The following is a 24172-nucleotide window of genomic DNA, read 5'->3' as shown; positions in this document are numbered from 1 at the left end:
TTCCTTCCTTTTGCTCCAACCTTCCCGCTGTGCTGTCGCTGCCCCCGTTTGCCCTATACTACTTGTTGGGAGTCACATTCTGAACCGGGGCAGTAAAAGGAACAAGCTTTAAAAGAAAGACTTGTTCTTCTTTGACAGGGTAAGAAGAGATTGAAAGTGCAGCAGAAAGTGCTTAAATACACCAGAGATGGGTAACCTAAAGTCTTGACCCAAATGTCAAGCAGTCCATTGCAGAGTGTGAGATGTGACACAGAAGCAGGCAGACAAAACCACAACAGTATTAAGGTATGTGCCTGTTGGGGTGGGAGGTGAGAATTTTGAAGAAACCTGCTAAAGGTATGACGTGAAACAGAAGTTCCATGGATCTTAGAAAAAATGGTCTGCTTTTTTTGTTTTGTTTTGTTTTTTTTTTTTGTTTTGTTCTGTCAGCGTGCACCTAAATTCCTTATCTGAGCTGTTTGTTAAAAGCTGAAGTAAGCTGAAGCAAGGCTTATTTTAAAATGTTTGTTAGAATAAATGAAAAGAGAAGCAAGGGAAATAATTCTTAGCAAAAAGCATGCTGATGTCTTTATTTCTATAGGAAAAGTCCCTAGCACTCCTACGGTGAGAGTGGAGGACATTTTATAAACATATTTCTATAAAGAGAGGAGTATTCAAATTGGAAATGCCCATTTGGCTTACTCTCACTGCTTGCAGCTTTGGCAGGTAACAGAGAGGACAGCACTTAATAGCAGACTGCTCTCAAAGTTCTCTTAATTAATTCTGCAAAAAGTAAAAGCTCTAATCTCAATTCTTTGATGGTAATTAGAAGCTGAAACATGCATCCCACCAGCGTTCTTTGGGTGTTTGTAGTTCATACTAGCTTACTACACCTAGTTTTATTTAAGGCTTTCTTGGAAAACTGCACCATTACAGAGAGAGCAGCTTGGGGAGCTGATGACGTACTCAGAATACAATTGTGGAAAAGGTAGTCTAATAAGTTCTACAGGAGAGAAATGAATGCTTAAAAAATCTGAATCATTTATGTTGGGAATCTTCCATTTGCAAAAGAACTATTTTTCATCACAGATGCCAAAGATGCAGCTAATTTTTCACAGCGTCATCCCATTTATCAGAAGATGCAGATGATTTCATAGAATCATAGAATATCCTGAGTTGGAAGGGACCCTTAAGGATCATCAAGTCCAACTCTTGACACCGCACAGGTCTACCCAAAAGTTCAGACCATGTGCCTAAGTTCACAGTCCAATCTTTTCTTAAATTCAGACAGGCTCGGTGCAGTGACCACTTCCCTGGGGAGCCTGTTCCAGTGTGCAACCACCCTCTCTGTGAAGAACCCCCTCCTGACGTCCAGCCTAAATTTCCCCTGCCTCAGCTTAACCCCGTTCCCGCGGGTCCTGTCACTAGTGTTAATGGAGAAAAGGTCTCCTGCCTCTTGACAACCCCTTGCGAGGAAGTTGTAGACTGTGATGAGGTCCCCCCTCAGCCTCCTCTTCTCCAGGCTGAACAGGCCCAGTGACCTCAGCCGTTCCTCGTACGTCTTCCCCTCAAGGCCTTTCACCATCTTCGTAGCCCTCCTCTGGACACTCTCCAACAGTTTCATGTCCTTTTTATACTGTGGTGCCCAGAACTGCACACAGTACTCGAGGTGAGGCCGCACCAGCGCAGAGTAGAGCGGGACAATCACCTCCCTTGACCTACTAGCGATGCCGTTCTTGATGCACCCCAGGATACGATTGGCCCTCCTGGCTGCCAGGGCACACTGCTGGCTCATATTCAACTTGCTGTCTATCACGACTCCCAGATCCCTCTCTTCTAGGCTGCTTTCCAGCGTCTCATCGCCCAGTCTGTACGTGCAGCCAGGGTTTCCCCGTCCCAGGTGCAGGACCCGGCACTTGCTCTTATTGAACTTCATGTGGTTGGTGATCGCCCAGCTCTCCAACCTGTCCAGATCCCTCTGCAAGGCCTTTACGCCCTCATTTGAGTCCACAACTCCTCCAAGTTTGGTGTCATCAGCAAACTTGCTCAAAATACCTTCTATTCCTACATCCAGATCGTTTATAAAAATATTGAAAAGTACCGGCCCTAAAATGGAGCCTTGAGGGACCCCACTGGTGACCGCCCGCCAGCCTGACGCAGCCCCATTTACCATAACCCTTTGGGCCCTGCCCGTTAGCCAATTGCTCACCCATCGTATGATGTTTTTATTTAGCTGTATGGTGGACATTTTGTCCAGTAGGATCCTATGGGAAACCGTGTCAAAAGCCTTGCTGAAGTCCAAAAAAATCACATCAGCTGGTTTTCGCTTGTCCCATCAAGCAGTTGTGATTGATTCAATGAGCTACTAGTTGGAAGTAATGGTCTCCACTGGTCAACAAGCACTTTAGTATTAAGAAAGATCCTGCAAGCCAGCAACCCATTTTCAATACAGAAAGGCTTAAAAAGCCTTACCTTTCAGGTAGGAGACTCCACAGACAGTATTATGAGACTCAACATACCTGAAGCAGCAAATCTAGATGTGTGGGTCATATCAGCTAGCTTGCCAAAAGGAATGAACTAAATTCCTCCCTCCTTACTGTAAGAAGGCAGTTGGTTCTCATCCGAGTAACAGTTATTATTTCTGTATCTTTTCTCTTGCATGATGTGAACTTATACTCAGTTATAGCAAAAATTAAGCTGTGAGAGGACAGTTCACGCATGTAACACAGAAATACAACTGCTTGTTTCAACCTGTGACAACTTTGTATTGACTCAAAGTCACTTTATCTGTATAACCCAAGCAATCTACCTGGGAAACTCCAGGAGGAATGAACACAGTATTTAAGTTAGGATGACAATTCAGTAACTGACACACTTCTCTGTGATTTGCAATGCAACTAATGTCTTGGCACAATGCTGACTTGTCACTGCAAAGAGCTTTCTTCTTACTCAGATGGTGCCCGTCATATTCATGAACGTAATCAAAGAAAGAACTTGGTAAGAGCCATTACATGCAGAACCTGTACAGCTCACATTTTATATATAAACTTGACTGTTTGCATTTCTGAGCAACCAATTTCTATGTTTATTTTTTTATTTCTATTTGTTTTATTTTTTTGAGAACAAATTGTTATATTCTAGGTCTGATTTTAAGCAAAGAAATGGAAAACCTCTCAATTTTGCCACACACAGTTCCAAGGAAACTGGAAAGACAAGATTTGATGGTAAAATAAACACAGCTGTAGGCAGATACAAAACAACACAGTCATTTTTAGACAAGAAGGATGACAACTTTTCTTGAATTAAATTAGGGCTTCCGCTACCTCTTGTGATGCTTAGAACATTCACATTCAATGTCCCAGTTTCTTGCCCTCTCAGCAGGGCAGATGGCAGCGAGGTACCTAATTTCCATTGGCTTTCAAACAGATTTAAACCTACCTCATTTTTTCCAGATTTCAAGTTATGTCCAACTGTGACAAACCATACACTAAACAGAGAATAACGTCCATTTGCAACTTTGCTGTCAACTTGCAGGTTGTCCTTGCATAAATTGCTCAATATTTGTATTCTTCTGAGAACTCCCATTAAAGTTAAAAAACACTGATATTAATACATTAAATCCTTTTTAAAATGCTTTGAACTTCCACTAGAGGTGCATCATAAATAGATTCCTATCTGAATTAGCAACATTCAGAAGTAACAGGAATAAAACTTGGATTCATGCCATATGATCAATGCCAAATGAAAATCTGCTCTGGTCTTGCAGAGGTCACTCAGCGCTGTACAATTCTCATAAAGTAAATATTTTTGAAAATGGGGAATGCTGAGATTAAGCAATACATTACATTTTTTGATCAAATGCCAGAACCCATAGGTGAATAGGAAACAGACATCAGTAATTACAGTTCATACTCCAGCTATTTCAAAACCCCTTGCTTCAATGAACAAGTATTAACTGGACAGACACTCCTTCACAAATTAGAGGTTGCAAAGGCTTATTACACACCATATTTATCTTTGAAACTTGTCCAACAGAATTAAACTAAAAAATAATGATACAGATTATGGTTGCAGGCAAAAAACTATTAAAACTAACAACTATATATATGTTTTTATCTGTCAAACTGTCCCTGCAGCCACTCTTTGGTTTAGGAGCTCAGGAATGTGGTATTTAGAAATACTGTTAATTGTATTAGCATGCTGTTGTCTAACTTTAAACTGTATTTTCTCCCAGGATTTGATAAACAATTTCTTTCTTAATTGTTCAGGCCTTATAACACAATAGAATTGCAAGAACATGAGTCTGGACGACCTCCAGATGGAGCAGGAAAAAAAAGTATGACACCCACGTGAGTGAGCAGCTTATACTGAAGCATCAAACATTGCTTAGAGAAAATGCGGAGCCATTAAGTTGACATTGGCCAAGCCTACTGTAAAACCAAAAGCAATCCTCACTCTGCACCTGAGCTAACAGTTGAGAAGCCTTGCTGGTGAAGTTGGGCACCTAACACAGCTCTGGTCAGGCCAGGTAGCTCAAGATAACTCAAGATCTCAAGATAAAATGTTCTTTGAACTTGGGTTGCATAATTGCATGAGGACTTTCCCCTTTTCAAAGTTAGTTTTGCCCTTGAGAGATGTCTACAAAAAACTACAAACTACACACACACACACACCATGATGTAGGATTACTCAACATATGAGAATCTCAAGGCTTTAGTTTGGCTAAATATGAAACTGTGGTGGGGAAAGAGTTGGTGCAGAACTTGCTCATGGATTTAGGTTTCCCTGAGGCTTCTGAGAGATGGTCAGAACTCTGGCACAGAGCAAAAGTATTCTACAGAAGCCAGGAATGTAACATCTCAAATCAGATCAGTAATTCAGGAAAACATTTATTAAGGTACAATCATGCATGCATTTATTATGCATTCAGATAATCTCTGTACAGATGCATTAGGCTCTTAGATTTTCCCTAATAATCAGGGTGTGGTTTTTTTTTTGAACACTGTATAATTCCAGGAATTAAGTAACATTCTAAGTCAGTAGTTTAGGTATACCAAAATACTTAAAATTGGTTATTCATCACATATGAATAACCAATAACTATTTCATCACATAAGTAACCCAGAACCCAAAACAAATATTTTGCATACTTCTCAAATAATTAGGTTGTTAACAACCTAACATAAAACTAATTAGTTATTTTAAGTGAAATTGAAAAATATTACACGAAGGTTTGTACTGCTGTGATGAATAGCGTGTCAACTTCTCAGACAACAGCTGCTATTTGAGGGTTTGGATTCTTTATAACCCATTTTCAAATTAAACAACCACACTGATCCTTATGATTAGATGAAGATCTTTATTTGACCAATGTATATTAACTGTTACTATTAAGAATACTGTCTATGAGCAGATGTATGAACATTCTTAATATACACTACTTCTGTGTTTAAATAGTGGAATACTACTAATGTTTTCAGCACAAAGTTATCAGTATCATTCTGCTTTTCAGTATGTCATAAGTAGAAAGGTCGGCTGTATCTAACACCATCTGTCAAGTGCTTAAAAAAAATAAACTATGGGCAGAGTGTCTGTTAAGTTTTAGACAAGAATGTTTTGTACACACCTATCTTCTTTGGGACTGAGGAAAAATAGACAATGAGGAAAAATCTGGACAAACATTCATGGTGTTATCTGGTTTGGTTACAACAATAAGCAGACAACTACCTTTGCAAACATTTTACTAAGAGGTATCACTTGCTTCCTTCCACACCAGTTTCTAAAGCTAATGTATTTTGTAAACCATAGTGTGAGATTTATGATGTTCTATTGCAGAAACCTGTTTAGCCCCTGATTTACAGTCCTGGCAATTGTATTCAACTCCGTCATCATAACTAATTACAGCTAACTGCAGATTACCATATTGCAAACTCTCATCTTTGTGAAAGAAATATGATGTTCTACTAAAAAAAAAAATAAAAAAAAAAATCAAACATCCTGAGGGCTAATGAACAAAAATGCACTATTCCGTGTTAGACTGCAAATCTAACCTCTTCGAATTCATGCCATAAAACTTCAAATTACTATTTGTTGGCAAGTTGTTTTAGCCTCAAGTACTTACACAGTAAATCACCATTACGCTAATACCATACCTTTGGCCCGAAACATATTAATCTTGGTTAACAATAACTGACATTTACATTACCAATTCAATTCTGGCATTGTGGTGACTAAACATATATGCAAGAGCTTCAGGGAGAAGAGTTATTAGTTCTGAATGTATCCTTACTTTTCACTGAGAACAATTTTGTGGAAACATCATCATCAATTCTTGCTATAATTCTTAAAAGCATTCAAATCTTAATTTATCTGTAAAATATCTGACTTGGAGTAAAACCTGTATTTGTCTCTTGGGTGCAGCTAACTGTAAAATATAACAGATCTTAGGTATTTTTGAAGATACGTTTCTATACTTGATCTACTCAAACTGGGACTTTAAGAACTTGAGTTCTTGCAAAGGAAAGGATAATGGGAATTTGAAGCATTCTGAAAAAACATGGCACCAGGACATAATGAATAGTACCAGATCCTCCCAGTAGAGGGAGGATGGGCTTTTTCAACCAACTTCTGTTTGCATTTACAGAGTTGATAAATACATAAATAAGGACAGCTTTAAACAGGAAAGGTATTCCTTTCTTTATTCAGCCCCATAACACCACCCTAAACTCTCGAGTAATCATAGAAAAGAAAGTACTTCATTATGTCTGTATAACATAGGGAAAAACATAGAAAACCTTATACCTCTCCTTATACCCATGGAACAGGTATATGGCAACTGCAATGAAGCACAGAGAATGAATGAATGAAGTATTTTATTGCATCTTTAAAGAGCTCCCTTCCAGACTCCAAACACATTCTACAATACAGTACCTACAATACCTTAGATTTTTATATTTTGGAGAAAAATGCTGTTAACATAGCACTTATGTTTAGATAGCATTTTTGCTACATTATAAGAGTGACATAACAAGATACTGTAATTTAACAGCACTGAAACACAAGGAATTTGATGTGTTAGGATTTATGTGGTTTTTATTTATTTTTAAATTTTGTGTTTATATTTGAGAAGGTCACCCACAAAGATTCTTCAAGTAAAACCAGGTATTTAACTCCTGATGAAAATACAATGGATTACATGTATCCCATGTTGCTTTTTGTTTCCCATCTTTTCTTAGCTTCAAATCTGAAACAGAGGAGAAAAAAATCGTGAGGAATAGTGAACATAAACACTTCAGGTATTCAACCATTTCTTAGCTGTAATTACAATCAAAACCTATTTTTTAAACCATAATAAAGACAATGTAATTTAACCATATGACCAATACATTAATCCTGGTAAAGCATCCTTAGTCTTATACACTGCTCAAAAGAAAAAAAAAAAAAAAAAAGACACAAGGTTAAACTAAACAAATAAGATTAACACAAGCCTATTTCAACTAAGGAAACATTCAACTGAGATTGTATTGCATACACTTAGTGCCAACGAAACCACAAATGTTTAATTCCATACTCAAATGACTTACCCCCAAGCAAGCTTCTTTTTCTTCCGAGCTTCTTGGGCAGCCTCTGCTTCTTGTTTGGCTTTTACAAAGTTGCGGCAAGCAGCAGCTTTGGCAATTTTCACACCAAGCTAAGACATAAAAAGGAACAAAGGAAAACTGAATAGAAGCAAATGGCTCATATGAAATGCAAGCCTCACAAATTACTTGGTCTGGTATTGTTTCCCAAAAGTCAATAAATATTAAAATATCTTTCCAATATTAAACTGATGCTGTACTGTAAGATTAGATGGACAAAAATGTCTCTTGAGAAATACACAAAGGAGTGGGATCCTGTGTCAAGCCATCCTTTTCACTCAATTCCTTAATTTTGAAGAATAAAAGCAAAGGGCACTAACTATGCCTTTCCCACTATGGCCTTTTTTATTTTTAAAGTAAATATACACACAAACATACACACACACACACACCCTCCCTCTCACAGTTATTAAAACCAGTCTGTTTTTAAAACACAGTTAAAACCAGACCTCAATTGTGGTAAAATATCATCTGGTCCTATCAACATGAAAAGTTTCCTGTATACAACTGTCCTTTCGGGTGAACTGCCACTACCATATATTTTCCAGTAGTACCAGTAGCTGTGTTTTCATCAACCAGTCTAAGAAGTAAATGAAACTGTGTCCTTAAGAGTCCATCTGGCCTTTAGTCTTCACACTACCAGCTCGTAGATTATTAGTGTGATAATATGCGTGCTTTCCAAATAACGTCCTAATAGGCTGTAGGTGAACACTATTTTACTTCTATAATCTTATTCACACCATGAGAATTAAGCCCATATTAGTGCATGACAAGAGGGGGAAAAAGAATAGAGCAGATGAAAAAATATGGAAGAAGGGTGATACAAACTATGACCAGATTATTTTCCTTTATCGGCATTCATAACTTGTTCGCTGTAGTTACATTTTGTAATTGCCATCATGACTTGGATGTTATTTGCAGCTAAATTATGAAAGAATTTGAAGTCTGAAGTTACCGCTTTTCTCCAAGACAAACAAGCAATTCGTTTACCCAGAACTGCTACAAGCTGTGATGTGAACAAACAGGTTTTCCTTCCCTCCAGTCAACTAACATACACTTGGATGTTCAAGATTTCCCCTGAAAGTCATGGAACCACTAAATAAGAGAAGCATGGGAGACCCATGTAAAAGAACCATTATTCATGGTAATACAATTCAATAATCCGCTGCACCTGTGCAGGCAATTTACTCTGAAAAAAGGTTTACTGAAATAAGACAAGAGACAGCTCAAGAACATAGATGTATTGACATCTACAATTCTCCCACCTAACACCTACCCTGTAGGTAGGTTGATATCCAGATCACCTTTGTTCACACAAAAAAGAAATCTCCCTCATCACTACAAACTATTTACCTTAAGGTCCTTTCAGCAATCATGAATCAAAAAAATAAACTTTCTGCAGGAGAGTTTGAAAGCCTGCAGACCTATCAGGCATTAAACATTACTTTGTGCATTGCTTGAGGCTTTAAGCACTGGCAGTAGAAACAGTTAATAGGTAAGCATAGTTTTTTTCCCCCCAAAAGGAATTGTGCACAACAACTAATGCTAGCCTTTTTTTTTTTTTTAAATCTAGTTCATGCATTTGTTTGTTATAGGGTCATAAATATGCACCTATGCAATCATCAAGATGTACAAAATGATATTTCAAAACTTGTGTTAGCTGTAATTTTCTGAGCATTCATAATACTACATAATCTGTAATTCAGTGTCAACATCTGAACCACCAAATAGCAAGTGAAAAACTAACAAAGGATAACATTCTTTATTGTCATTTAATTTTTAGGTGCAACTATTTATGTTGTTATACTTTCACTATAAGAATGCTTATGAAAACTCACCTAAAATATTTAGAAAAATGATTACTTGATGAGAAAGGCTCTATATTTTAAGCTAATCTGATGGCTGAAGTCCATGAGAATCCGCAGAACCATGCCTTCATTATTTTTGAATTGCATTTTACCTCCTAATACGCTTGCTAAAAATGAACTCTTACTATATGATGAATAATGGTCTGTCCCTCAAAATATATTCTAGGAATCTACCGAACACTATTCACATACAGATATACACTACTGAGATCTATACAAGTGCTGCAAAAAAAAAAAATCCTTTGATCTGTATTTCTTGGAAGCCAGAATGAGTTCTTCCATCTTTGAAAAGTACAGAAAATGGGATAATAAGATCCTCTGTAGTGTATGTGGAAGTAAAAGCAGAAGCATTTTGCAGCAATAATGTTACCATGTCTAGGCTACGCAGAGCCAAATTTGCAAGACATGAAAACAAATGTTGCATATAAACACAAATATTTCAGTCAGATTAAATGTCTTCTGCTCCCACCCACGCCCAGACATACATCTTCAGTGCCCCTCCCAGAAGAAAACCATAAAAGCTTGGTCAATGGGTTTTACATTAAAAAACATTTCAGGTCATCAGATAACTCCCTAAACTACAATGTTAAAAGAAGTAAAAAAGCATGAATAAAAATATATACAACAATTTCTTGTGTAGTCAAAGTATCAGCATTTTCCATATAGAACATCCAATATTTTGCTGCATTTTAATTAAGGTGTCTAAACATTATCACAAAGAACTGCAAATTGGTCAGAGCACGCAGTAAGGAAAATTAAGCTCTAAAGGCTTTTTATCACCATATTTCAGGAACCAAGGGTGTAAAATGTTCTAATTTGGGATATATTAAAAGCCATAAAAGGTCTTTCAAAAAGATTAATGGTACTTTGCTTGGATTTAAGATAAGGGCTTTAGCTGGTTGGAAAAGCAGGGCCCTGGCTAGACCCTTGAGGCATTCATCTTTACAGCCACTTGGAAGATTTGTAAAAGCGTCTGCATAACCTCCAGCAAACGCACTGCGACACTTTTTTTTTTTTTAAATTCCTTTCAATTTTACAGGTTTAAAGTGTGTAAATCATATTGGGTAGTAAAGCTGATATGATGGTTCATCCTTGTAACACAATATATATATTTTTAAGACAAACTAAATAAAACAACTTAGCTTCTAACAGGGCAAAGACCTTTCCATTTCCAAGTTCACCAATAATCACGTCGAGTATCTTCCTCTAGCTGTTTAATGTAGCATAAGTGAGAAATTCCTCATCCATTATTTTTCATAATATTTCTATTCATCTGAAATTGTTACCTTGTAACACATTTCTGAAGCTTTGCTTCTTTCTAAAGAAATGCCTTGGAACTGTTCAAAAATACCAATTATCATACTTTAACTTTTTGTGGAATAACAGGTCTCTATGAAAAATATTTATGCCTTTCTCTTTTGTTCTTTAATTAAATGAAAACAGATGTTTTCTGAAGTAAAGCGGAACCATTACTGGAGTACTTAAAGTGTTAAGGTCTTTAATTTTTATATCAGTTTGGTCTACAATTCCTGATTGTCTTTACTCAAGCTCAACATTAATGTCAAGCAAGTTACCTAGGAGACGAAAGAGATCAAAGAGACAAAAAACCCTCAAATGTCTGATTAATCAAGCCTGCAAACAGCTTATTTCTTTTAGCCTGCATGCAAGTATGAAAATGAGATTCTGGGAGCCGTACATTGTGCAGATTTGTTCATTCTTATCAGAACAAAGCCAGCGGCAGCTTATTTCATGGATCATTGGCACTGTCATCAGTGCTACACAGAACGGGTGACAGCTCCTCATTTTGAGGCTTGAACAAAATTAGCAAAAAGTCGGCACAAATTAGCCTCTCATCTTTTTAGTAATATGACATTATTCATTTACTTTTTATCCAATTTTTAATTTTTTCCTTGTCAGCTATCCCTTTCTAGTGTTTCTTGCACAGCATCATAAAACACTTTTAAAACAAGCAGAGAAATGGATGAAGTTGAAATAGTACAGAAAGTTCAGGCAGAAGAGTAAACATTTTTGTCAAGTTGCACCAGCACCTAACTTTCAGAAAACTTCCTTTAAAAAAAAAAAAAAAAAAAAAATCAAGACATTTAACATCAAGTACTACACTGTAAATATATTTCATTAAAATAACACCCTGTGATACAAATGCTGAATGAGCCAGATAGATTCAAGAACTGCTCAGAAATATTTAGGTATGACATACAAAATGCTAAACCCACAGAAGCTGTAACAAAACATCTGTATTTCAAACAGGTCCTGAAATATCCTATGATCATAGGAGAGAAGCCAAACAGCCTTTTAATACAGTGTTACAGTTCCTCATCAAATATGAATCTAGTTATTTCAGGCTTGCCTTTAGCAATGATTTTCTCCTTTTATGTTATGGAATGTTATCCATTGCTGACGTATATAAAATATATAAAGCAAACAAGAATACCGAGTGGATTTTGCAGTGAAAATTGTCCCCTTTCAATGATGTGCTCAACTTCCACTGTAAAATACTTTGTAATACCTTTGTTGTATTTTTATGCTGTGTATTACAACATCAAATTATATTTGGATGACACAGTAATGGGGCAAGGACAGAACACTGTTATACCATTAAGCTCTTCTCTAGATTTAAACATTTAAATGCTAGTAACTTCTTCCATTCATGAGAAAACACAGCATTAAAAAATTAACTATAAGCTGTTAGATGCTTTACACAGCCCCCTTATAAGAAAGGCAGTTTTAAAAAAAGAACTGTAGTACTGTTTTCAGCAATTTCTTTATCTCTGTTCTTCTAAGTAAGAAAGCTTATTAACAAGCTTTGAACTTAAAATCACATTTACAATAATGTGCCATCAACAGTTTTATAAGCTAATTAGAAAAAAAGATTAATTAATGACTGGCTGCTAATAAAATGGCAATCATGAAGAAAGAAACCAAGGGTGCTAAGCTTCAACTACCACCAATTAAGAGCTAATTACAAACAAATTATATATGTGTTTTGCTGTGGGCTTTAATTTACTAAAATGGTTTTAATTAAAAGAGAAAACATGCTGATTAATTGAACTGCAGAAAAAATCTACAGTATAAACTGTGCTTTGTCTGTCTCTTTAATTAGACTTGTAACATCTGAAATCTTTTTTTAAGGTTTGTTAAGGAAAAGATATACATAATTAAGGAAGCAGAAGAATGTAATTCTAGGTGATAACCCTGCCATGTTCCAAAGGTTAAAAGAAAACAACCTCAATGAAGAGAGATATTTGGAAGCACCTCTGCTAAGTGTTAGAAATAAAATCCCTCACAGATAAAAAATAAATTCTCCTCCTCCTGCCCCCCCCAAGTCCTTCAACTGGCAAGACTTCCAAGTTAATTGGTGCTTGGTTGTATTCTGTATAAAACTGTATCAATCTCTTCAGGTACCTAAAAGCAGCAGGATAGACTGTGAAGGCTGCACAGAATTTAGGAATGAAACTGTGAGACCAAAGCAAGAGCAGCCAACTCATCCAGCCCTACAAGTTGTTTGAAACAGCTTTGTACAACCTCGTGATCATCCATATCCTACCCGGATTTTCAATACGACAGCAGCAGCTTACAGAATCTGTCTTGATGGTTTTGACACACAACCTTGTTCGTGCACTTCCCATTCTAAATGATATGGCTGAAGTTACTACAAACCACGGTAATCTGAACACTAGAAAATGGTGAAAATTGATCAACACACGTTTTGAAGACAACAGCAAAACCCATTTTGCTGTAACATGAGAACGATGTGCCAGTGAATAGCTAATTAATTTGGTCAATTACGATATAGATCTTTCATTTAAACTTGACTACAATACCATACTTTCCTTGTAAATTGGAGCATTTAAAAAAAATCTTTCACCGAAATGCCAGAAGTCACCAGCTAAGTACATAGAAACAGCACTGTCTAAAAGCCTGTGCTCTTTAGAGATTGACAACTACTTCTGCAATTCAGCATGCCAAATTATTAAATATTTCTAAAGTTCTTTTTGACAGGTAAATCTAACATAGCCAAGATTTTATGGTGTTCAGGTTACAGTCCCCAGGCTAACATGCTCTTAGACAATATGGCACCTACCTACCAGGCAGCAACACAAAAAACACAAGCCAAATGCAAACTCCGAGGTTTAGACAGATTAGTTCTCAGAATATCAAAGCCACAAGAAATCTGCATGCTGCTTCTTGAGACCCTGCACAACAATCTGAGTCAAAAAAAGCACAAAGAACAACTCCTGCTCTGGAGAAAGAAGCCTGGAAAATATTTTCAGGTTTATAGGTTGGGGATATAGGGCAAATGTTTGAGAGTTTTTTGGTTGAACAAGGAACAGAACTTTACAAGGTATCACTTCAAAGTGAAGTCAATTTACCAACTAAAATTACCAAGCATCTCCAGATACTGTCTTTACTCAAAAGGATAAACACCTCATACTACAAAGCCACTGAGCTCTAACTACTCAACTTTAATTCTTAAAAAGTATCTGGACAAATTCTCACAAACATGGTAAGAACAATTCAAGTACAATTGAAGATAATATTCCAAAAAGCTTTTTTGAAAGTATTAGAAAAATCCAAATACTTTTAAGCATCTGGTCTCACCTACATGCACATTCAAGTGCTTGCTACCACTGAATCTCAGTTAGCCTACCCTAGAGTATTCCCAAGAAAGGCATTTTTATTGTAATTCAGCTAAACATACACAAACTTCAATGCCACTACAAATTTCATTCTACCGGGTTCCGAATTTTTGGTCAACTCCTATATTACTATTACCATTTCTCTTGATCTCTCTCAATTTAAACAAGTTGTAATTAAATGCAGTGTTCAAACTAGAGCTTTAGGTATGCCATTCACCATTTAAAAAGAAGAACTTTAAAAGCAGAAAGCCCTGGCTTTTTACAATATAAAAAAAAGATAATAGCAACCAGTTTATAATACTGAACCTTAATTGTGCGTGTTGTCACACGTACTGTGCTGGATTGCTAGTTATTTACTACTAATAGTGTTATGATATAGGCATTACAGGAAGCATTATCACTCTAGCAATATGTTTAAAAACCCATAGTGGATTATGACTAAGCAGTATGACCCACCTGCATTACGTGGATGCTCAACAAAAATCCATCAAAGGAGCTGATCTTATGTGCTGTACCTGCACCACAGCACAGAAACGCTCAAACTAGACCAGGTTCTGGACGCAGTCTAGCCAAAAAAGCAGGGAGTTTACTGGTGGACCAAGTTATTCCACCCAGCGTAAATGCAGGCATACCCATGTTCTTTCAGGAGTAATTCCACTCATAAATAATGGATTCAGGAATTTCAAGACCACTGTAACTCCTCAGCAAAGCAGAACGCCTCAGAAGAGGACATACTGTGGGGATGGCCCAGGCTCCTGTAGTTAAAGCTATCTGTTAGCTTGATAACATCCAAACTAACGGGGGTCACTTTTGTAGTCCACCAGCTGGGTGGACAACAGGAAACACGGGGTAATACTTTGCAGTGAGGTTAGCCAAGAGATCAGACTATCATCATCATAGAAGTACAATTCTTTTTTAATAGAAGTGTGTTAACCAAGGTAGCCAAGTTGTAACTTCTAGCCTCCCACAGTTGAAAATCTTGAGCGCTACTAAGTGAAGACACTGTTTTGAAGTCAGCATTTGGGTGTGTTTGACCAAGTAGAAGAAAGCAACAAATAACATATAACCCAAAGCCTCATTTACAGCACTACAGTAACATCCTCCTTAAGGAACCTGCACTAAGTACCACATGGAAACCAAAACATCCAAAATCTTGAAGCAGCATCATTCAGGTTTTAAGGATATACGTTTCAGTGATTTGCTCACAGCTGCTAGATTATGCATATTGCCTAAATCATCACTGATTTTAAGGGAATCTGATTTAAAAGAAGAACACTTTTTTCCACCATGTCATAATGATAGCGTATTGACAGCATCATTTTGGCATTCCTTTGCTTTTCAGGACGTGTTTCTCCTGCCCATTCTCAGTCATCTGTTTATTTTTGGCTTCATTTTTCTAAATACTGAAGCTGCCCTATCAGTTTCACAGGCTTATAAATGTTATACATCAAAAATTAGTTTCACTTATTAAGGCAGGAAGCGGCTTTAAGAACTCTGGGATCTGTGCCTCAAAGCAAAAGCTTTATCAGCAGGTTCCAGTCACTGCTTCTTGCAAAAGAAAATGGTGCCGATTAAAAACCCATACACCTGATTTCAAAAAGAACACCTACCCACTGAACATTTTCTCACATGGCTACAAGGGGGGCTGTACCCCCAAACGGAAGGCAGCTATTTCTCACATACATACCCATAACCCTGCAACATTGCTCAAGAAAAATGAAAGCTATACATAAAAAGATGAGGTTGAGATAAAAGAACAATAATTCATCCACTTACTGCTCTAGACTTCAGAAGTGTTGTACTTCAATACAGTCATCGTACAGTTCCATGCCTGACTTGCTCAGAGTTGTGTTGCATTTGGAAGTTAAAACCACAAATAACCCCATGCTCTAAAAATTAACTGAAATCAGTTCTTAGACGTATTTCGTAAAATGACTTTTAAATGTTGTATTTCTCTAAATTGCAAAGAGAGGAGGAAAGTTATGACTGAATCAATACTGCACAATACAAAGATATTTTATTAATTGTTCTTGTGAGCAAAACAATGATGTTTTAATCAGCCTCTCCCATAATTGAATCCTTTCCTACAGCTCTTCATTGAATCAGAATTAGCCACTGTTAGAAGGATCTCCTTCAAATAAGAAGTACTTAAAAAGATCCACTAAACAATATAAAATACAGGCTCTTAAGATCACACAGAAAAATAAAATCTTGCAGCAGGCTACACAGCACATCTTTAAACTAGCAGAGAACCCCAGTGAATTCACTGAGTTTCTGCCTTCACAGAACTCCTCATGAGATCAAGTCAGAGTCATTTGAGTTTTCCTTCTTCCAGCATGCTATTTATTCAGATAAACCCACTTAACCAAAACCAAGTCAAGGCTATGAATAATAATAACGCTTCAAGCATTTTGTTTTCAGAATTACAACATGCTAATATTTGAAAGTCAACAATTTGGAGTTAATGTTCCACAAATAATATTATATTGCTGTAGCACCTGGGATATGCTAGATGTTGTACAATCCCATGGCTACCAAAATCAGATAATAGTTTATCATAAATATTACAAAACCTTAAAACTTCTTACATTAATTTGTTTTTATAGTCAAACAACTTGCACTAGAACCTCAGTATGTTTTATTGATTATGATACTCTACCCACTTTAGAGTAGATGGAATAATGACATTTGTGAAGGAGAACAGCAAGTGTTTAATGCTGTACACAAAAGGTAATATAACAGTATCACAATGAGAAGGTGGCTGGGCTTAAAGGGAACATTAGGCTATGTTTCTATCCCTGTCAGGAGCTGTTATTATTTGTGCCGTGAGGTTCTGTGATCACAAGTGAAAAAGGCTGAGTCTTGTAATTAAAAACTGCCCTGAGTAGTTAGTGTAGCAGTTTCTAACGAATGTATAAGAAGACGCACAAAGGAAGTTAGTCTTACCTAACTGTATTTATGGAACCCAAAGAACTGCATTTCTCGTTAAAAAAGCTCTCTCTTTTTTAAGGTCATCACAGTATTTTATTATATGGCATTAAAACAAATTTTTACATTGAAGATTAACTGAAACACCAAGTATTTCTATGATAATGAGAAGCATTCAGAATGCCTTTTTAAATGCTTTTCTAATATCTTTGTATTTGGCAGGTATATGCAGTGAGGACAAAATTACTTCTGTGAACATAGAACAGTGTGCAAGGTAAATGAAAAAATGCAAAGCCCTTGTTCAAATTATATAAATCAGGTGACTTAAAAGATATCTCTTCCACTCACCTCAAATAGCATTACATTTAGGATTTTTTTCCTCACTTATCTTCAAAACTATTCTAACTATATTTTTACCCTCATTTTTTTTTCCTTCAAACTTTCTCCCCTATGCACAGATTGCAGTGGGCACAACAGCCTAGACAGATTTCAGTGACGTACTCCTATTGCTGCTACCTACACACCAATAGAACCGTTTCCCTTTGATATCTCCATTCCCAGAGGTTTGTGATTCCTTAACAGGTTAAGTACTCATGCAGCACTACACGCAAGTTTAAAGTATCCTTTTTTTTTTTTTGCAGCAAGCAGACAAAAAAAACTATCATAAAATTACTCAAATACATCAACTAACAAGACAGCCTCTTCAGGAAAATGGCATTTCTCTCACCTGGATTTATTTGGAGATATACATTTATACTCAAAAATTTTAACTTTTAAAGAAAAAAATATCCATTCGTTCTATGAAAATCACTCTAAAGCTACAGAAAGACGTTTAGCATTTATTTGCTTTCATTCTTCTTCAAAGTTCTTCCTACCATCAACTCCTGAAGACATAGGAATAAAAAAAAAAAGTGCTGACCATCATCAGCTTAGTTCAATCTGTCCTTATTTGGATAGATCGCACTCTAAACTTCCTCAATCTTATCTTTTGCCAGGCTTACCAAGCTTTTGGAGGCAATGCAGAGAATAACCTGATGCATGGGGAACTGACAGGAAGGGAATGTCATACCCATATTTTTTTGTGCAGAGAAATCAAAAGCTCAATACAGATCACTAGTTAGTGATGACTCTAACTTGCAGAGTCTTTATCAAGGCTTCAAGGTAAGGTTACTTGGGAATATTTATGGTTGTATGGTTGTATTTTTAATTGTTATACAATTGTTATACAAGTTGGCAACCTTTACTAAATCAGCAGCAAAATACCTGAATCACTGAAAAAAATCTGGTTAAGAAAAGATGCCCTGAACAACATTCAAAGCTATTTTAGTTAAAACTTTTTTTTTTTTTTTTAAACACAGATGTACAAAATTGATTTTTTCCTAAACGCTTTTGGTAATAGTCCACTTACCTCACGAATGGCTAATCTATCACTCAGCTCCTCAGCTTTATCAATGTCACCTTCAGCCACAGATTTCTCTATGCTAAGTTCAAGGCCAGACTAGAAAAAGAGAAGTAAATATCTTTAGGAGAAATAAACAGAAATAATATGTCTAAAAGAGAGGAAGAAAGGATCTTCTTTTAAAAAAAATATTTTAATAATTCTTCATTTTAAGACAGTGCATAAACCTGTAATTTCTACGCAACACAAATCACTTTGTCTATGTATTGTAATGGACAACACAATTAAGAATTCACCAAAAGGCTGCCTGAGCACAAATCATTGCATTAGTTCCATCTTATGTGCAGGATAATACTGTGGGTTAAAAAAAATTACACGGACTAGTTTATGCCTGTCACAATAAAATTCATCTGAAGATCTGGCTTATCTCTTCCATCCCTGGAGCTTTCTAAACAAAATGTGAAATATATGTGTCAGGTAACATGAAGAATGGCAATTACCACTGTATCGTTACAGTTCTAAGATCTTATCTTTACCCAAAAACTGAGTTCTGGCATTGTGCCACTCCACAATACTAACACATTCAGAATTCTAGCTATCCCATGGAAAACTGAGGAAATACTCCAAAATTCAACCTTTATGATCAAAACAATTCATGAAATGACTTTTACATATAAAGCAACAATAAAGCATTTAACAGAAACTATAATTGGAAACTTCGGAATTTCACAGAAAATCACTCATTCATCACAATACACAGTTTATAGCCTCACTAGAAGTAAATAGTAATGATGCTAAAGAAAACACTTTGAATGGTTTCAAAACATATACTTTAAAAAAAAATAGAAAGAAACAACTATTGAGAAACTGCAAATACCTGCAATATCCGCAAATACCACTCTTAATTATTCAGGTGGAAGTTAAAGGAGTGTACAACTGAAAGTTGCAGTGATATCTAGTTGTTAGATGCCTTTTCTGAAATTTATGAGACATTGTGCTAGCACTTAAGTCTCTTAACTTACATGGACAGTAGCTGCATGTTAACTCTTTGGGCCTTATTCCAGAACTAGCCTGAATAGTTTAATGACAAGCAAATGCCCACTAAAAGAGCTCAGACAGAGCTCAATGTCAGTGTCAATGCAGACATTTACATTATGCAAGTGAAAAACTATAGAAGAAACTCAAGATATAATGCATTTGTAACTTGTCTGTTACATTGTAGCAATTACTTCAAATATGATTAGCTTTATAGTAATATTTATGAACAGAATGTGTTGTAAATCCAGTGAAATTAGATGACAGATTCAGTTGTCTAATTCCAAGAGCTGCTGGTTTCAACTAAAGGGCTGACTTGACATATTTTGAAGTTAAAGCATGATTTTAAAAAAAGTTACTATAATCAAACAATGCAGATCAAGTCTTTTGCCTCTCATAAAGAACAGAATACAAAACTACAGGAAAATAGGCATGAATATTGTCCCTCCCAAAAGAACGCACAGCAACCTTTTGATCAAAGTACAATTTATGTGAAACCTAGAACAAAATTCACAAAATTATTCTTCTTCATAGCAACTTGATCATTTGCTTACTCTCAATTATATTCAGTTTTGCTTTTATCTCAGTTAACACTGAGTTGTTTTTGTTTCTTACCAAGTAGAAGAGGACGTTGCTTTTGTAACAATAATTACCTTTTGTGGAGCCCTGCTATCCACAGGTGATTCAAATCTATCATTGATTCCAAAATACTGTGTAAGTTCTTTCCATTGGTCTTCACAGGCCAACTGTTGAACACTAAAATCCCAGAAAATAAACATGAATATAACCAGTTTGCTTCCCACAACTTGTAATGCTCTTTTCAAAACCAAAAGAAATTCTTTTATTTGGCAGACAAGCCCTTTTCACCCACTGACAGTTTTTAATGCAAGTGAAATTACTCCTTTCCCTCTGTAATTGCAATGTCACAATCTTGAAAGCAAGCTTGTACGCAATTATATGCCAAACACTATCGAGAATAACAATAAGTTCTTTGTAAGTTGCATTAAATAACCAATTGTGTTGTTTTTAAATCAAGCAATAAACTCAATTGGGATCAAATTGAGCCAGAGTGACAGAGACACCAAGCAACTTCAGCAGATATTTTCCATGACACTCAGAGCTAGCATTTGGCTATGCATGTGGTCAAGCTTTTCACCAGTTTTGCCTGATATTAAAAACAGACCTCAGATAATCACATTGACCTGGTTATACCTCTTAGTCACTTCGTTAGTGTTCTTTTTCAGTTTTTCTAGGAAAGAAAAAGAAATCCAGCATTACACAGTAATACCCTATGACACCCAGCAAAGTTAACAGATTACTAATAAGTCATATTTCCTTTAGAAGATCAACGCACTAGGATCTATTCCCAATGACCATGTACATTTAAATCACTCTGCTATCAGGCTTTCATATGAAGAACCTCCTACAACATTTGTGGGGAGCTCTGATTAGAGTACACAAAATAATGTTAGAGAACTACTGAAATATGCCTAGCGATTTTAAGCCAGCACTGACTGAAATAGGAGTTCTACCTCCTTTTTGAAGAGAAAAACATATTACCTGAACTTTAAGTAGCATTTTACAACCTAGTCTTGGAAGTGAAGCACAGCAGCCAGAGAAATAATGTCCCAGATAACACAAGGCATCTATTCAGGCATTCTACTCTTAGTAAAAATAACAATGCACTTCCAGTGTACTTGGATAGCAACTCCATTTTGAGAGAAATAAGTTCTGGGATTATATAAACACCTTTTCTGCCACGCTTTCTTTTTCGGCCTTTGTTTTCCTGACTTGCTTGCATTTTCATTTCACGGTTTTTCTTCTGAAGCTCCAGAAATTTCTACAAGGGTAAGGAGAGGTAAGAATCAGCTTTTTATTTTAATTCTCTTTTCCTATTTTTTTTTTTTTTTTTTAAAGTTGCACAATATGCTGAGAAATGCTGTCCCAATATTTCATGTGTCCACAGTAGCTTCCTGTATCTATTACACTAAAACTTATGCATTGAGAGCATCCAACTCTGACAGTGTTAAACGGGAATCACCTCAGGTATTTTATCACCTCTGTTTCCCATGGAACATGATGCTGAATACACTTCTGATGGTTGTGTGCTCTTGAGCTATTCAACGTTCTATTATCACATAAATGGTATTTTGGAATTTGAGGATTCTAAATAGCATATTCCTTGCACATCAGACTAGCTACACAGATGGATGGAGGACAGCAGCTAGTTTTTTTCTAATTTTTATTTTGATTCAAAAGCCTGGAACACAGACTGCTTTGTTTATATTTAATCTTTTCAGTCTTTACATGCAATGGGAATGTGAAGAGAGGATATAAGCAAGCAGGAGTCTTAACACTTGCACCCAGCCCCTACAGAAAGCAGAAGGGTACAGGTCTACTTCACAGATATAAATCATCAGCACAGCAATAAACATGCCTAGCTATAATTCTTTACTAACACAAAAAATGAAGCTCTGAGCCCATACACTACCATTAACACAAATCCTGCATAATTACATGGCTACAAAAAGATGTCCCTGCTATGCTTTTAATTACCACTGCACTAGGAAACAGAAATTGCATTAAACTCCTAACTAAATTCCTGTCCACCCTACTTGGTAAAAGTAAGGCGACCACACTTTGATCGTATTTTATTTCTTTCTGTGTGTAACTACCTAAAATACCCAAATTGGAGTTATTTTAATTTAAAAAGCGGCCATTCAACCGGTAGCATAGTTCCAAACATCCAGAGCATGCTCAGAGACCCACATTCCAGATATCTAAAGAAACTCCAGGAGGGCGCGTTTCAGATGTGTTTTCTCCATCTGGCACAGAGGTCAGAAGCGATTCACTGGTGGCACTGCTTTCAGGTCCATTCTCCTGCTGTTCAGGAAGCTGAACTCCTTCAGTATTTTCACTTGCATCCTCCTTCGAAGGGGAACAACGCGATTCATCTCCATCATCCGAAGACAAGTCAACATCACTTTCATTCAGACCTGGAGGCAAGAGCCCGCTCCACATCTTCCAGTTTAAACGGGGCCACTCCAGATCATCGCAAAGACGCGAGGAGCCACACAAGCGGACCTGTTGTGAGATAAATCCACGATCAGCTCACAGAAGGATCAGGAACAGCAAAACACACCAGAAAAAAAATAATTTCCCTTGAGCAAAGTAACTATGATCAGGTGCTTTAGAGAAGCTCACCACAAAGCTAACACTCAATATGTGAGAGAGGAGCCACGTAGAAGATTTCAGCACACAAACTAACGCCATTATGACCATAACGCTGTTATTTTGTTATTTTCTCTCACCCCCCCCTCTTAACGCCTTCTCACCGGGGCTTTGTTTACCGCAGCTTCCACAACAACAACCCCAGCCCGCCGGGGCGCACACGCAGCCCTTCTCCACTCCACGCCACCGCCTCCCGGTGGCCGCGGCCCCTCGCCCCGTGTCCCGTGTCCCCACCGGCCGGGCCGAGCTGGGCCGGACAGGGCCGGACAAGGCCAGGCCCCCCCGGCCGCCTCCCCTCACGGCCGCCCCGCAGCCACCTCCAGCCCTGTTTACCTGGCCGCCATCTTAACACCCTCGCAACACCCCGCCCGCCGATTGGGCCCTGCCCCGCAGCCAATCAACGGGAGCTTTGCTGCCCCCGGCCCGGCCTCGCGGGTCTCCATGGCAACCGTGGGGTGCGCGGGCCCAGGGCCTGGGACGGGGTGAGGGCGCTTCGGTCACAGGGCCCCGGGGCGGTGCCGGTGTCCCCAAACGTGCAGCGCGGGGGCCTCTGTCGGAATTATCGGCGGTGCTTGCACGGAAAGCTGGTTGTTCCAGCAATCCTGGCTGTGACAGAAGTGTGGAATCTGTTCAAACACTAAACCTTGGAATAAAATCATAGAAACACAGAACCATTAGGGTTGGAAAAGCCCTCCAAGATCCTCTGGTCCAACCACCCCCCTACCACCAATGTCACCACTAAACCATGTCCCCAAGCACCATGTCCAGCCTCCCCTTGAACACCCCCAGGGACGGTGACTCCACCTTCCTGGGCAATGCATCCCAACGCCTGGCTGCTCTTTCTGAGGATAAATGTCTCCCTGTTTCCAACCTGAACCTCCCCTGGCGCAACTTGAGGCCATTCCCTCTGGTCCTATCACAATACCCAAGTAGGGGTACCTAGGCTGGGACACAGTGACTAGGGTCCACAACCTTACTCTTCAAAGATGGAAAAATCCTTCCAAAGTTCCCCCTAATGTCTTGTAGGAAGGTGGTAGAGAGAAATCCTTGAAAAATCCAGTCCTCAGAGCTCGAGTTTTCCTTAAACTGCACCAAGAACCTGGAAAAGACACCTGTCCTCTCAGAAACCAGTCTGAAACTGTGAAGGGAATAACACCATACAAAGTATTTCAAAGGCAAATACTAACTCTGGAGAGCATTCAGTACAGTGCTTTTCTATTTGTGAGATGCTCTTCTTTGTCTTCTCAGCTTATAGCTGAAACAGATGAAACGTCTTTAGGAGCAGTCTGAATATGGTTCAGCAAAAAAAACTCACATAAAAGGAGCAACAGGAAAGGTGGCACAAGACCTTTGCAAGAGAGACCTTTGCAAAAGGTGGCACGAGAGATTGCAAGAACGAGATGGAAATATATGGTGGAGATGAAGGGTTCGCTGCCA

The 24172-nt window shown here is 37.6% G+C and overlaps 1 protein-coding gene across 2 annotated transcripts; it reads right to left on the bottom strand.

Moving 5' to 3' along the window:
- Positions 1-6834: 6834 nt before the first annotated feature.
- Positions 6835-23101, bottom strand: FAM204A (family with sequence similarity 204 member A). Of its 2 annotated transcripts, none has more exons than XM_082765426.1 (8): positions 23069-23101; positions 22274-22588; positions 21254-21344; positions 20717-20753; positions 20158-20260; positions 18479-18568; positions 7563-7669; positions 6835-7222 (listed from the first exon to the last, which is right to left on the bottom strand). In XM_082765426.1, the coding sequence occupies exons 2-8, from the start codon at positions 22523-22525 to the stop codon at positions 7171-7173; spliced, it is 732 nt and encodes a 243-aa protein (XP_082621552.1). In that variant the 5' UTR covers positions 22526-22588; positions 23069-23101; the 3' UTR covers positions 6835-7170. The 2 variants fall into 2 exon arrangements, with proteins under 2 accessions (XP_082621552.1, XP_082621553.1); XM_082765427.1 differs by lacking the exon at positions 23069-23101 and adding an exon at positions 22840-22984.
- Positions 23102-24172: the final 1071 nt, after the last annotated feature.

The sequence above is a fragment of the Aythya marila genome (genome assembly GCF_965140915.1).
Source record: "Aythya marila genome assembly, chromosome: 7".
In the NCBI taxonomy this organism is placed as follows: domain Eukaryota; kingdom Metazoa; phylum Chordata; class Aves; order Anseriformes; family Anatidae; genus Aythya; species Aythya marila.
Note: the sequence above shows the minus strand (reverse complement) of the source record. Positions and strands in the feature narration are given on the sequence as shown.